Source organism: Apteryx rowi, unplaced genomic scaffold, assembly GCF_003343035.1.
Source record: "Apteryx rowi isolate R43461 unplaced genomic scaffold, aptRow1 scaffold_10, whole genome shotgun sequence".
NCBI lineage: Eukaryota > Metazoa > Chordata > Aves > Apterygiformes > Apterygidae > Apteryx > Apteryx rowi.
In genome coordinates, this window is record NW_020447197.1 from 1,126,359 (window position 1) to 1,142,541 (window position 16,183).

Genomic DNA, 16,183 nt, shown 5'->3' on the forward strand with positions numbered 1-16,183 from the left:
TTTTCGGAGCACTAGGTCTGACCGTGTTTGCAGCTTTTCTAGCATGACTGCTTCTTCCTCGCCTTTCATGTATTTTCTGCCTCTCATACAGACACTCTCCAGAAAATCGTGACATGTATTGCTCTTTGCCACCTTTTAACCCATGGGCAAACGCTACTTAGGTCTTGCTTTCTCCAGTTCTTTTCTTAACTATGGAAAGATTAATTTGCATTAACTCTGCAATTTGTTTTGTCCAGCAACATGTTCCAGTATTTGTGGTGGAGTCTGCTTCTATATACAGTTCTCTTACATTAACGACAGAAAACACATTTTAGACTATGATTTTTAGAGCAGCATAAAAGAGGCCAATCTCTCAATGAACTGACGAGAGCTAAGCATCCAAATCTGCTCTGTAGCTTTTAAGCTTTGTCCAGAAACACTGAGAACACAAATATCATATCATTTTTACCATAAATGAATAGTTCTAGGACACTAAGATGAGTTGCATAAGTAGGACAAGAAAGATTAGTTCAGAACATTATTTTTTTCAGGAAGATTTTTTTTAAAAGATATTTAAAATGGTTGTTTAATGAAAATAAGCATAATTTAGCATCTCTGAAAAACATTTTTGAATGTGAAATGTTAGAGACAGCTGTCCATTCCTCAATTTTTTTCCATAATGGCATGTGGTACATCAGTAGTGTCCTAAGCAGCTGTTACCACTACCTGATAAGCTATTAAGACTAAATCATACTTTATCTGCAAGCTCAGTTTTACCAGAAACTCTCCCATCATAAGAAAAGCTGTGGACTAAGAGTTTCAAAAGTGACTAGTTATTTGCGGTATCTAAGAAGATGTCTTAAGACAGCCTGATTTTCAGAGGGAAAGCCTTTTATGCAAATCAAGTTTTTTTAAACTGAATCAAGCTAAGCACCTAAAATTACTAGTCATATTTGAATATGCTAGCCATCATCTTTAGTCAGGAAATAAACACTTACTATAGTCAAATGCAGATATATTAACTTAGTAATTTCTTTTCCAATTAAAATATAGATTAACAAATGTAAGCTATTTGAATTAAAGCAACATTGAATTCTAACATTTTGTCTCTAAGTGTTATCAACAGCTTTGGATCTCTTGGATCTTAGTGAACCTGTCTTACAAACCCAAAACAAAGCAAAGAAATCAGAGAATGCATCAAGAGGTGAAGGCTTAAAAGCTTCAACCCACAGAAAGAAGACAGACAATTCTGACCTTATCAAAGTGGATACTGAGCAGAAAGTCCAGACTGTTAGAGTTTCAGACAAGTCTTCACTAGATTTAGGTAAGAGTGTAGTTATTTTATCAGTGCTACCCAGCCTTGCTTAGCACAAATTCCTCCTTGTTACTATCACAAAATAACAAGAAAGACCAGAATTTTCATTTCATCACACTTTAGCAGGGAGTGTAAACTTTGTTCCACATTGTAAACCACTGTCATTGTAAGCACATTTTGCCAACAGCTTGAAAATTCTACTGTTGGGGATAACGTAAAGGATACTTGGGGAAGAATATCTATTTACTATTTTTGATACATTTTACTACAAATTTAACACACTTCTCTCCTGAAGATGTATCTTCTTTCATCATTTCTATGTCTTTGTCATTATAGCTATTAAGTTAAACATGCATATAAGGATTTGCATGCCACCTGAATGGATTCTCTCAAAAAAAGAATTTAAGCATGGTCAATAAAATGGTAGAAGAATCTATAGAGGTATCATGAGAAGCTGGAATAGGACCCAAATCAGAGGCAGCTCACATTGGGTGTCCTTTTCAGAACTGCAGATGTCAAAAATACACATTGTATTTGTAATATAGTGCTTTATCTAGACATACCAGAGAAAAAAAATTCTATTCTTGACAGAAGAGCTATGTTCATACAGACTGAAAAAAAAAAAAAAAAAGCCAGCACAACTCAGTATCCTGCCAAGCACGATCCACAGATGAGCTTTGGAAAAGGTGAATTTAATTCAGTTACATCCAAACTGAATTACTTGCATTTCAAGTGAGAAATTTGCAAGGTAAATATAATTTATATCAAGGTAGCAAAATTTCCATTCATCAGCACAGAAATTATTTTAGAGAACTTTATTTTCAGACAGGAGCTGAACATCTGATTTTTGCAAAGCAAGGCAGACATATGACTGAATAATATCAGTTGCCTACACAGTCATTTTACATGGTAGTCACTAGAAGAAGCTACATTTTTACAAATTGACCTAATTTTTTTAATTAGAAAATTAAAAATGTCAAATATTATCACAGAGCTATTATAATTTTATCAACAGATATAAATTATATATAAATCACTGGCTTTAAGTCAAGAGTTCCAGTCATATTCTGACTATGAATGCTTTATTTTATGGCCATTAAAATCTAGATTCAGAAAAATGATGCTAATTCTCAAGTATTTTCAGAGCATTTCTGCTAGAAAGCTGTACAACATTCTTGTGGATTGGACCTTGATTAAAACATTCTTTCAAAACTTAGCTTCACAATTTCCTCTACAACCTACATTTAACAGAAGAGAGAAAATTCTCTGCAGTAGATTCTTTAACAGATTTATGTCTTCTTTTCCTGTTTTTCAGTTCATGTTCAGACACGGCTAGAGAAATGGGATGAGGTGAATTTTCATGGAGACAGGAGCAGCAAGGGCCACCCATCTACAGAACGAACATCATCATCCAGAGCTCCATCAAAAGAGCTTTTATGGTACAACATTTTGCTTTCCTTACAAAAAAATTTCTAGTCCAGCTCGCTTAATTCACAGAAATGATAGCTTTATGGCAAGTCATAATGTTATTAAATCTGTTATGATTACATTAACAGTGTTCAGGCAGACATTTTAGACTATGTTATAAGCAAGTGCACCATAAGATGACATTTTCCCAGCAATTTTTAAAGATTTGAAAAGTAGCATGTGCAATTACTAAACAAATGGTGGTGAGAATTCTACAGACAGATACAATGATCTAAAAACAACTAGAAAAATGTGAGTAAAATGGGTAAAATAGGTACTTGGCAGTGATTTGTCCATCACTGGCTGTCCAGTGCAAATTCTTTGACACCAAGAGGGCAGAAGTTACTGGACGAGGCACGAGAAAATATCCAAGCCAAATACTACCTCTCTCACAACGTTCAGCTGAAGTCGCAGATGGTATAAATGAGGGAAGAACTGGGCTTTGCCTTTCAGAACAGTTCATGCATTGCTTAATTCTGCTGCCTTCTTGGTGTGTAAGCTACAGTCATTCACTGCATTATTCATGAGCATAACTAGCATTAGCATTGTCATGCTCTTGAACCAGTTTTCTGACCAACTGATGCTGAGCCTGTATTTTGCCCTGCCTTTTATCTGAGTGTTTCACTAGCTTCGAGCTTTGCACAAGAGTTTTGGTCAGTTAACCTGATTGTTCTACAGGGTTTCATTTTCTAAGAAGGAAGAATACTAGGATATTGTGCCACAAAGAAGTGCATGAGCCAAGTTGAAGTCAGGTATTATGGTGATTGATTCTCAGACACTGACTCCTGTTATGGTCTTGTGATGTTGCCTAACGTTTGTGTGCCTCATTCTCCTTTGCTAAAAATTGAAGTATAGTGGCACAGGCAAAGTCTTCAATCCATTATACTAGTTTCATACCAATAGACATCCAGGGCTCTACTGGTGAATCAGGCCCAACTCTGTTCTGTTGTATTGACTAGTGTCTGCTCGGGACTGAAAAGCATAGCAGTGGGAATACTGAGAAAGGTGCAGGCACTTTTGACATCTGCAAGTTAAAGAATTCAGCTAAAAAATAGCCCAATTAGTCAGTGTATGCTTATGAAACTGGTAGACAGAAGGCAGTGTTTTTAGCACGCAATGATGAATATGTAATGCATTATTTATAGGTCCACGGAAAACAGATCACAGTCTGAGCTGACTAATGTCAAGAGTGCCTTGGATTCTGATTCAACATCAGACTTAGAACTAGCACCTGCAACACAGGTAAGACAATTTAGCAGATTCAGGAACATAAAAAAAGCAAATGGGAACTGTCCCACTGGCTAACTATTCACATTCTGGAATAACTATTTAAGGGATATTTTCAGGATCATCAGTTAAAAGACTCATACAGCTGAATCTTCACACAGCTTCCCAATTAAGATTTTAGAAGCTGAAATAACTGTGTCAGCATCTCAGTATTCAGTATTTAATGCTGCAGTGAACTGTGACCCTCCTGTACAGAGAGAAAGACTTCAAACTAGAATTTGCATCTTCTTTCCCTTCCTCCAGTTCTGAAATTCTAACCTCTAATGGTTCCCTCTCCTTGTTAGATACATTTTCTCAAGGTCTCTTGGTCAACCAGGAATCCCCAGAATTGGGAAACTGCTAAGGAATACAGGAAGGAATCCTTAGGCCAGTGCTCATTAGCAGTTCATCTCCACAGGTGGAGTGGCAGTGTGGTCACATGAATTTCTCCTGCTAAAAAAGCACCTCTAATATGGTGGGCTGCAGGCTGAAGGTTTGTAGATTTTCCCAATTTTGGTGTCATATGGTATATTGGACAGGACTTTCTAGAAGTGATTATTTAAAGATTTATGGTGATATATATATATATACGCACACATACATACAGATATGTGTATGTACAAACATACATTTATATCTGCATTCACATAGTTCAGGTTGCTTATACACCCTCTTTTCTGGCATATCCTGCTTTTTATTTCTTAACTGAACAATTTCAAGTTCAGTCAATGCCATTGGCAAGGGGGAGAGAAAGTTTTTTGGTGGATTCAGTTTTAGTTGAAAATAATTTTCTTCTCCTCCACCACTATTTTTAGGCCTGGACTTCAAAACTTTTCTGTCAGATGGAAAATCAGGAAATTAATGGAAATTAATAGCCCCATTTTGAAAATGGAGGAATGAGACACCAATATTCTGAGTGTCTTTCCTGAGATCATGTGGCAGGTTTTGCAGAAATAGAAAATAGAACCCAGTTCTCAGGATTCATTCCTGTGTTTTGGTTAGGGAATAATCCTCCTTTCCTTCCCTGCTGTCTCTACATTACAAACAGGATTTTTTTTTCCCCTTTGGAAGTCCTAACACTTGTTCTAATGCATGAAATCTTCTGTTTCTGTACAGTAGATTTATACATCTTAGTAATGGAAAAAAAACCTATTTCATAGTACAGTCCATTTCCATGGACACCATGTTTTCACATGCTTTGTCCAGCTTATTTTTAGGTACCCCTAAACCCTTTTTAGGAGGATATTCCTCAGCCTAGTAAATCTAAATGTCAGGAAGTTTATGTTCAACCTAGATGTGTGTAAATCAAGCGGACAGTCACAGAATTTAATTGTTGTGGCATTCTGTAAAAGCAATTGCAAATCTATATAATGTCTCTACTTTATAGGGTCTCTTACCTATTTATCTTCCAGTAGAATAACTGCATAAGCAAAAATCTCCATTTTTAATTCAGTATAGGTTCAGTCAGTTCAGACTCCATACTGTTTTGTAAAATGGTTGGTATATCAAGATAAAAAAATGTTAAGTTGAATTGACCAACTTGAAACAGAAGTGGAGTATAAAATTCTTACCTATTGGCCAGGTATATTTTATGTTTTGTTTTCTTTTATCATTTCTCATACGCAGCACTTTTTTCAATCTTGTGATCCACTCAAGTCATGAAACATTGTTGAACTGTTAATTAGCGGTGCAAACAATTGACCTGAGGACCACCTTCTGAGACCACCTTCTTATTCTTGAGTTTACCAAGAAATTTAGTATTTTCAACCAGCTTATGCTTGAACTGTCAAAGTTGTCACTTCCTAACAACCAGGCTCATCTGTCTTGATAGAATTCTTAATAGCCTGCTTGTAAAAGAAATCACATTCAAGCTTTTATCAAAGCATACATTTTCCATATTTTGTCCTCTATAGATCTTGTCTACCTCATTTAAGGGTAATCTTCACATATGCAACAGATCCTGCCATACCCTAAAGCTTTCACCTTGTAAAACTTGCTGCAGTTTGCCATCAGCAGTTTCTGAGACAATCAATCACCTTCATCATTCATCTTTGACATGTAGCTTTATGTTCCTCAAAGTGAAATGCTAAGTAAGTGGTTCCAGTTTTCCCATTGTCATTAAAGTCATGCAATCTTCTTAACTAAATCCTGTGTTTACCTGCATTTGTACCAATACAAAATTACAAAAGCAAGCTTTGAATTAATAAGGAAAAAATGTATTTGAAGGCTGGAATGGGCAGTAGCAAGGTAGCTGTCATTGAATGTGGCCTTCTTCCTTCTCAATATTCTGCTCACAGCATATGCTACCCAATATTAACTTTTAAAATGTATTGGCCAAGTGTCTTTGTTGTTCCTGTTATTGGTCATCCTGGCAAGTTCCTTTTTACAGTTTTATTGGCATTGAGATATCCTGGAGTGTTTGGGGTTTCTTGAAGATTTATTTTCTCTTTGATAATTACAAACTGCAGTGGTAGATAATGTTTTTAATATGTTCAATTGTGCATGCATAAATTCTGTTCATGTTTGCACACACTAAATACAATTTCAAACTTGGGCCTCTCACTCAAGGTATTCTAGGTATTTTATTGTGCACTTGGAGTGCATATATAGACACCCTGCCATACTAAAAAAATGTACCTAATTCTGATATCTCAACACTCTTAGGCCAAGATATAGCCCAAAGCTTGTAAATCTTGGAAAACTGTAGTTTCGCACAGCAATATTTAGACTGCATAATTTATTCTCCACTTTTCCCAAATAGCTATAATAAGACTAATGGGCCCAGCTCTTCTTGGATGTGCCAATTACTCTAACAAAATGAGGAGTTACTAGGGAGAGATTTAGCTCATTATTTGAAAACCTGCTCAAAAGTTAAGACTACAATTTAAGCCTCTCACCAACAGTTAAGGTCCAACAGCACATAAGCAGACAACAAGTGCAGGAAAGTGTGCGCAAATGCATTGGAATGGAAGATTTTGTCCCTGAAGACAGCAGCCAGTGATCAGCTACAGCACCTCCGCTGTAGAGTGGTGAGCATATCAAACCGCAGCGTACGCAGACTGTCCATGCCTCCGACATACCCATTCCACCCTGACCCATACCCCACCTTGGGCTCCCCTTAGCAGATGTGGCTGCAGAGTCCCACTCCATCACCAGCTGGAGAGACGAAGTTCTTCAGTGCTGGCACTCCATTCCCATCCCCTCTCTTCCTGCACTAGTGAAAGGCAGCATGCCTGTTATATGCGGGGTCTTTCATTTCTGGATATCACAACTCAGAATATGACTCTGCATTGTCTGTATGTGAATGCAGTTTATGGGGGTTCTGTCAATAACATCTTTTTCCCCTCTGGCTGAAGGCAGGTGTGCATTTAATGGAGGAGAAGGTGTATTTGCGTGGGGATTATGGGGGGAGAATGTGTGTGCTCCAACAGGTGGCAGAGGAAAGGACGTCTGCGCTTCTTTCTCCTCTTGCCTTTTTCCCTTCCACTGCCTCAGCGAGGTCACCCTCCCCTTCTAGAGACTAATCAGTCTGAAAACAATGATTTACAGTATTGTCTTTGACCTAAGGAAATTACAATCACTGGAAACGAAAGATTCAAAAGTTGAGGTAATCAAACATTTTACAAGAGTCAACTCATAAATAACGAAAAGGCTAGGAACATAATTAATGTCTGTCAACACAGTTTTGTGTCAAGAAAACTCAAATTCATTCTTCGATCAGATTACAAGTTCGGCTGATAAATGTTGCTGTGTGAGCTTCTGCAAGATGTTTGACTTAGCACACCATATTCTGATTTTAAAATTAGCACCATACAGTATGAATAAAGCAGTGTTAAATGAATTAAAACTGGCTAACTTAAGTTCTCAAGAAGAACAGTGATTTGCCAGGTATCATAATCATATGGGGGTTTCTTCTGTGAATCCAAAGAGAAACTGTGACCTTCAATATTAGTGAGCTGAAAGTAGATATGTCAATAAATACATAAGTCATTCCTGATAAAATTTGCACGACACAAAAGTTGAATGAAAAAAATGTACACAAGGGAGACATAAAAATGACCTGGTGATCGAGACACCTGTATAAATACATATTTTAATACAGTCACTTGAAAAGTCATGCATTTCGGAGTGAGAATGCAGGCTCTACATACAACAGTACGCTGGAAGGCAGTTCTGGCAAGGATCTATGGCTCATAGTACACAGGGATGTCAACATGAGCTCCCTGTGCAATACGGTAACAAGAAGAGCATCTACAAACATGCAAAATCAGTAGATCATATGTATCTATACAGGAGACTTCTGTATACAGTATAGACAAGATGGATACTGGAATACAGTGTTCACTTTTGCTGTCTGTATTGTAAAATGGCTATAAAAATTAAAGAGGGTGAGTAAAAATGCCACAAAAAAGGTTGAAATCTGAATAAAATGCCTCATAATGAGATATTTAAGGTCTCAGTTTCTTTAGGTCATTAAAAGACAACTAAAAGCTGATTTCAGTCATTAGTATATTTGCACAGAGAAAATAACAGGTACTAAAAAGTGCTTTAAACTACTGGAGAAAGAACAAGAATTGATAGCTGGAAACAGAGGCCAGAGAAGTTAAAAGTAATAAGGGAAGCAAGGAGGGCAATTAAACAAATTTCCAAACAAGGTGATAAGATGACGGTCTCTTGATAATTTTAAATTAAATCCAGGCACCTTTCTCAATGACATATATTCCAGACAACCTCAGCTCACTCTCTGTGGAATGTCAGTTCGCTCGTATAGATGTCTGAGTGACAAATCCAGTTGTGTGATATACAGACAAATTGACTGTTTGAACCAGTCATCTCTTCCGCCCTAAATTCTATTAATCAGTAAAGTATGGGGTTTGTGTACAGGGATTGCTTTTTAACACATTTTCAATGACAACCTGAAATCTCCTACTGCCTTTTTCAAAAGAAAAAAAAATACATTTGCCAAACAACATAGAACACTGGTGGTAGACGTGAAAACAGAAGCAATATATCCTGCCTCCTCGGTGTGGACCTTCCCTCAAACCCTATGTTTCATGCCACTTTGCAAGTCCAGAAGCCAGCACAGAACATAAAACAACGCACAGGGTGCCCCTCTTTACCAAACGCTTCCCACAGAATTTGTGCTGTGCTGCTCTATACTAACCCTATGTTTGCTCAACCCAATATACATTTCATTCATTAATGTCTACCTGAGAACCTCAAGATTCAGGAACAAAACAGACACTTTAGGGCTAGACTGAAAAAGGAATGTCATCTTTCTAATTTAATAAAGTGTATGCACACCCAGACATGCATGTTCTGACCAGGCCTCGTACGTTATTTATATGAACACCTAGGAATGTGCAACAGGGCACATTCCAACACTTGCAGATACAGCCCAATGCATTTGAAGTGAGAAAAATTATTCCTTTTAGGAATATGGTTCATTGTAATTGAATATTATAAGTATAGTCATCAGAAATATAATGACATAAATTAATGCAATTGAGACCATGGGCAGGCAAATGGCTAATGAGTTTAACCTCTGACAAACAGAAGGGAAGAGATTAGCAGGCAGAGCTGTATTTCGCAAGGCTAGGCCACTTTGTGCTTTTCCCTGCCATCACTGAACACTGGTTTTGTACTGTGCCTTTTGTGCAAAAAGCGTAAATAAAATGCTTTAAATAAAAGAGTAGGGAGAAACTGGTTATGTGCTTCCAATGGGAATGACTGAAAGTAAGGCACAGAAGAGAGCTACTGATTGTAAAAAAGAATGATTTGTCCCTCCAGTGAAATTCATAACAAATCTGGCTCTCCAATGTGATCTCAAGCTAGAATCTGGAAGAGAAACACAAAATGTACAGGGAAAATGAGATGCTTTCTTCTTCGAGCATAGTGAATGGAATGCATTGCCACAGTCAAAATGCAGTAATAGAAACAATCAAGGTGAAATTTTTAACAAAATAGCCAGCTATTCCCTTTTTAGACCAACTCCTGCACTGTCTTTTCTTGGATAGCTCTTTAGCTGTCTTTGACATATCTGAATTTTGAGGGAAAAGAAAACTCTAGAGAAGATAAATTACTCTGCTGACCATAAGGAATGATATCTGCTACAACGTGAGAGACAGTTCAGAGGAATTCATGCAGGGACAGAGCTAGCTTTGTCCAAGATGAGAGCCACTTTGGGCTCTAGAGAATTAGGGTAGGAAATAACTCAGAAATTTGGAATAGGGTGTATAATCCTTTTCTGATTTATTCTTTTCTTCTTTTTTTTTTTAGGCACGATCAACTAAGGAGCAGCGCTGGGGAGGGCCTCTCCTCTCTAGAAATCACTCTTTGGAGGAGGAATTCGAAAGAGCAAAGGCAGCTGTTGAGGTATTACTTTGGGTTTTTTTTTTCATTTTCAGCTAATGTTCAATGGATTTCATATTCATCTTGCAGCACAAGTAGAAGAGAAAGCTGGAACTAGATTATTCAAAGCACAGAAAAAGATACATTTCATGCAGTTACTCATTTAAAATAGCAGTTTCTCCCTTAACAAAAAATAGAACCTTAGCTATAAATAGAGATGAGCCAGAACCAATTCTATAAGCTAGATTTTGTCTTGCTGTAGTGGGTGAAGAAAAATTCCCCATAAATGTAAGTACTTCCAAACTCAGTATGTGAGTGAACAAAATTTTTTCCCTGTGACTGAATGTGCACAGTCAGTTATTTCAGCTCAGGATAGGCAGAACTGGAATCTGAACTCAGAGGCACACCAAGTCTTTCCATCCACATTGAAACTGGAATTCAGAATCATTTATAAACAGAATAATTGCTTGCTTTAATGGGTGAGTAAATGCATCTACAGCAGTAACCATGCACCAATGCATTTTTATAATGGTATAAAGTTAAGCACAGAAGTATTCTCTTTTCCAGACAGATGGATTTAGTTCAAAAAGGTGCAGGTATTCTGCTAGTTCTCCTATTGCAATTCTGTTTTTACCCTAACTTGTACTTTTCTAACATAAAAAAAGCCTCTCAAGTGTTGTTCTATACCACCACTGCCAATTGAAATCCTGAGTCTAGAGACAAGGTGGCTTACAGTTTTTTTGACAGAAGCCAGTAAAGATATAGATACAACCACTGATCCTGAGCATACTGTCATCTCTGGGGTTCAGTCAGTAACCCCGTCGCCACAAACAGCCAAGACAGCTGCATCCCACTGAGGACAAAATCCAGGCTGAAGTACACAACAGCCACTGAAATAAGTTTTTTAATAGGAAGGATGTAGCTGTGACATTGCCTCCTCAAACATAATTATTTTTAGTGTGTCCTGCAGCCTCACTAGCTTCCAAACATCTAAGAAACTTTGGGGAAGTTTGGGTTTAGATATAAATTTTAGTGGGTGTATCTTAATCCTGCTCTAACTCGAGATTTACACTATTGTAATTCTAGTGTTGTCAGTTGAATTATTTATTTTAGATGAATATTTGTTTACTGAAAACAAAAGTAGGCCCAAATCATATGCTGGCTTCTAACTAGAAATGGAACTCCTCATTTAAGAAATTAATTTGCAGGGTTTGTTCATAATGTGATAAAGTAAGACTGTGGGGTTTCTACCATTATTTCATAGAATCCTGCTACTTGTAAAACAGTTCTTGTCTTGGCTTACAAGGCTAAAATGAACACAATCAGTAATAAGTGAGCTGTTTTATAAACTGTACTCTGAATGCATTTCTCTTGTATTTTTTGAGTGCATCCATTTTCCTGGTCAAATAGATTCTTTATAAACAACTGCTTGTGATGCACAATAGGTTTGACGTTGCACATCATATACATTTGCTACTGGCAGGAAAGGAGAGACTTGCTTTCCGATTGCCACTGTTTAAAATTCTCTAGATGTTCCTAATCGCACTGCAGACTGATCCTTAAGGTAGGACACGTTGTGCTGTAATCTGTGATTCAGGCACAGGGAATTTGATCATGAACATTATCCGCATTACAGTTAGTGGTTAAGCAAGTGGTGTCAGTACTCTTGCAATGGGCAGAAACTACGCGTAATGCAAAGTTCCTAGACATTTAACAGAAGGAAAAATATGTTAAGGCTAATAACAGATTACAAGACATTACTGAATTTCTTTACAGAGTAAAGTAAGGAGAGGAATATATTGTAAAACAAGCCTGCACATTAAAAAGGTCACTCTGAGGCAACAAAGACAGATTATTAAGATGCTTTAATGTAGTCTGGAAAACAGCTATTAAAAAGAATCTAATTAAATGTTTCCCTAACTGTGTAGCTGGCAGTCTAAGTAATTCCTTCTGCTTAAAATAGAAACTTGTACCAGGTAGTTAAAATGTAAAGGAAAGGATGCTTCAAGACCTTATAGAGCAGTTATTTTCATTTGCATATGAAAAGAATTGAAATTTCATCCTAGCCAAAATGCAGTGGTAAGAAAGCTAGAGTGATTGAAATAAATTGTAGCCCATCTCAGAAAGATTAGTGCTTTCTTAAGAAGAGAATGGATACAGTTCAAAAATTCATCTTTTAGGCTTTGGATGTTTCTGTTATATTCTTCAATTGAGAAAGCTCCAAGTGGTAAGATTAGCCAGAAAACTGATCAGGAAAAGGAAGCAAATCTCAGGTTCTTTGTGGCCTATTTTGAAAGGAATTAATTAACAATTCAGTAAATTAAGATGCCAAACTATCCTCCACCCAATATTCACTTTAGAGCTTTGGGAATGGTCTTAAGATGTCAAACCCTGAGATTAATGAAGATCTGTGAGGTAATTTTTTCTTAAGAAGGCTTAAAGATATTTATGCCATTGGGGAATCTTTAAAGAATAAAGAGGTAAGTAATTTAGCTTTATTACTAGAGAGGGTCCAGATTCATTTGCAATGATTGGGTCCTTGCAGACGTGGCTATTTTTTCTGTCCTGCTAGAAACTAAATTTGATTGTTGCATTGTCCATTTGCTCTATATGTGAGGAAAGCTCAAATAGCCTGAAATCTTCATGATTTCCAAGTATCATAACAAATATGTTTTAAAATAATCTTTATAATAATTAGCTGTGTTTTTACCTCTACAATTGTTATTTTTGAATTTTTAAAAATTGCCACGGCAGGGAGTCAGATCCACAAAAATCTCTAGCTATATTCTGTTAAAATGATTGCTTCACCCTCCACTCTCCAATTGCTAATGAGTTAGAATAAATAAAAATGAAACCAGGACAGTGCAAAAACTCCAAATTAAAAATTTCCCTGCTGTAGAGATTAGGTCATATATGCCACGCTATTTTGCAGGTTTATAGAAAAGAAACTTCAAGCCGTCCATCTCGGCATCATTTTATATACAACGCAATGTCACATGAGCCCTCTGCAGTATAATATACTGTTATGAAGCATCAGAACATATTACAGCTAAATTACGTGACAATAGAGGGAGGAAGATAGGATTAAATTATTTTAGCTTAGGGAAACATAGTCCAAAACCATCAGCTTTGTGGTTTACATTAATATTTGTTAGAATCCTTTCCATAAGTATGATATTCCAGTCTCACTATTTCTACCTCCCTGTTGGATCTTCTCAAGAGTGCCTAAATCACATTTTAAATTTGGACCTAAGAGCTTGAGTCATTTGGATGCATCTTACTTGGCATTCTCTATAAAATCACAATGGGGATCTTTGTCTTGATATAAATTTGTTATATCTAAACTTTACTAAAGATGAATACTTCAAATTTTGTTTTGAGAAAATACCAGCTAAGAAAACTTTATGTAGCTAGCACACAAATATAATTCTTTTTGTGTCTTTCACATGAAAGAGTATGTTGATGCAGTAATTCATGGGGGAAAAAATAAAACAACCATGGAACCTTTGTTTTTTCTGCATGGGTCAAGAAGGAACGTTGCAAATTAATTTCTAGCAATACAGGACTGCCAAAATTCTAATCTAAAAATGATGAAAACAACAGGTAAGTTTAGAAATTACCCATCAATATTCAGAAAGTGCCCCCTCTTCATTGCATCCTAGGAAATAAACAGCCTGGGAATATTTTGCCTCCCTTTTGTTTAACTGTTTCAGCATATTTTTCAATGCTAACAAGAGTAAAAATAGCCTCTTCCACAAAAGGCAGAATATTATGCATGTAAGGAGTCAGATGGTAAGAAACATTTTTCGTGGTTGTCATTCCATTTAAATGCTACAGATGATCCGAGAATGTGTTAAATGTGTTCAACTGCTCTGAAACCTTTTGGTATGGCCAAAGTAATTCATCACCATTAAGACAGCAGAAGCATTGAAATGAAGTAATTGGCACCAGTCACATCGCAAAAAGAGTTAGAATTAGATCTAGGAGTCTTGACCCAGAGCCAGATTTTCAGAAGCACTCAATATTAATTTAAGCCACTTGCTCCTGAAGTCAATGGTAAAACTGCCACTAATGTCAGTTGAAAAAGACTTAGCCCTTTAACAAAGACTGCCTGACATTTATGGTCCTCTTCTTCATGAACATTAAAATGCTCTGCTATTAACATTGTTAATTGTCATGGAAATATTATGGCATTTTATCAGGTGCCGTAACTGAGCATGACCCAGCTGTTCAATGCAGCTTTGCCTTCCCAGTTTCAGAAACCCGTATCCTGGCACAGTAAGAGGTGTGGAACTTACTTATCAGGTGCCAGGACCCCATATGCCACATGTATTTAGGAAGCTGTACCTGGTGCAGGAGTCCTAAACTGGAAGAGAACCTGCAGTCCTCCTCTGCACATTGGAAGTGTCTCTCCTAATCAGTCCCTGCACTGAGAAAAGGTACAGTCCCCAACTACAGACTTTCACAGCAGGTCCTATCCTGTCAGGTGACTGGACATACACCGGAGCTTCTAGATCCTGTACCTGTGATCCTGTGATCTAGTACATAGGATCTTCCATGTCACACCTTCAGAAAACAGAGGTATGAATACAACCCTATTTGTATCAGCATCACAGACACATTTATTTCTCTGGTAGCGTAGTCTGATGAAATTCTGAGAGATTTTCAAGAGAAAGTGCATACTATGATATGCTTCTGTATTCCTTTTTTTCCAAATGCCTCCATTATGACTGCATGCTGTATGGATGTAGATAAGCTTATGTTTCAACCAATACAAATTCCCAAATGTTCTCTTGAAACCCAACAACAGGAAGAAGAAGGAGAAAACAAGAGTTACTTAACACAGGGTTATGCCATAGAGATTTCTCAACGCTTTAGCTGGTATTACGTAATAATTAAATATTCTGCACTGTACATTTGTCTAAGGTAAAAACATTCTATTAGTCACCATAAACTTGGTAAGGTAGATAAGAGAGACATAATTTCACTAGCTTCTGATTAATAAGAAGATGAGTAAGCTATAACGCACTTTTTATTAGTATCTATGAGTCAAGGGCTTGGTCTTCCACAACACCGTAAAAGGAGACGTCAGACCACTGAACTCCCCTAGCCTTTGCTCTTTGGTATCAAGGCCATCAACAGTTCAGGTTCAGTTGTGGGAAACAGCCCTCCACACATTTCCATGACAACTACACCTTTGAGGGTTTATCATAAGACGAAAAGCAAAACCAAAACCACACGAACTACACACAAGGTCTATGCAAGGCTCGCTTCCTTCCCTGGCAGTCACATATGGGACTCAACCTCATTTGGCCCAAACAGGAAAATCTCTAGTCATAGTTAGAAAATAACAGTTGGGTCCTAGCACTTGAGTATAGGCCTTACAGCAAAGCTGGTCGTCTCCCCATTATATTTTCCCTCCACTTTTGACTCACCATAAATAGACGTTAGGCATGGCTGCTTGAATCTGTAGTAATTAATTAACCTTCTAAGTAGGGTATGCACACCGTGAGCTTCTGTATGAGTTATAAACATGTAATTAAACAGCAGAATTTGGCCCATTCATCTTAAGACCTAAAAAAAATTATTATATGCTTACTTATTATGTGCAAAAATAGAAGGCAAGTGATTTAATGTTTCCCAGACAGTGGGTCATATAAGTAATTTTTGCAGGAAAAAAAAAGAAAGCAAAAATTCTAATATAAATATCAAAGAATGGACATGTTTATCCATTAGTTCTAGGAGTTACTCCATTTAAAAAGGCATTTTTAATTAATTCTAAGTAGTTATATTAGTCTGTGGGAA

At 37.0% G+C, this 16,183-nt stretch overlaps 1 protein-coding gene across 1 annotated transcript in view; it reads left to right on the forward strand.

The window, feature by feature from the left end:
• PEX5L (peroxisomal biogenesis factor 5 like) overlaps positions 1–16,183 on the forward strand; it is a 41,414-nt gene that overhangs the window by 16,603 nt on the left and 8,628 nt on the right. The window contains 4 exon segments of the mRNA XM_026061390.1: positions 1,094–1,303; positions 2,610–2,733; positions 3,907–4,003; positions 10,307–10,402. Coding sequence (XP_025917175.1) covers positions 1,094–1,303; positions 2,610–2,733; positions 3,907–4,003; positions 10,307–10,402 — 527 coding nt within the window.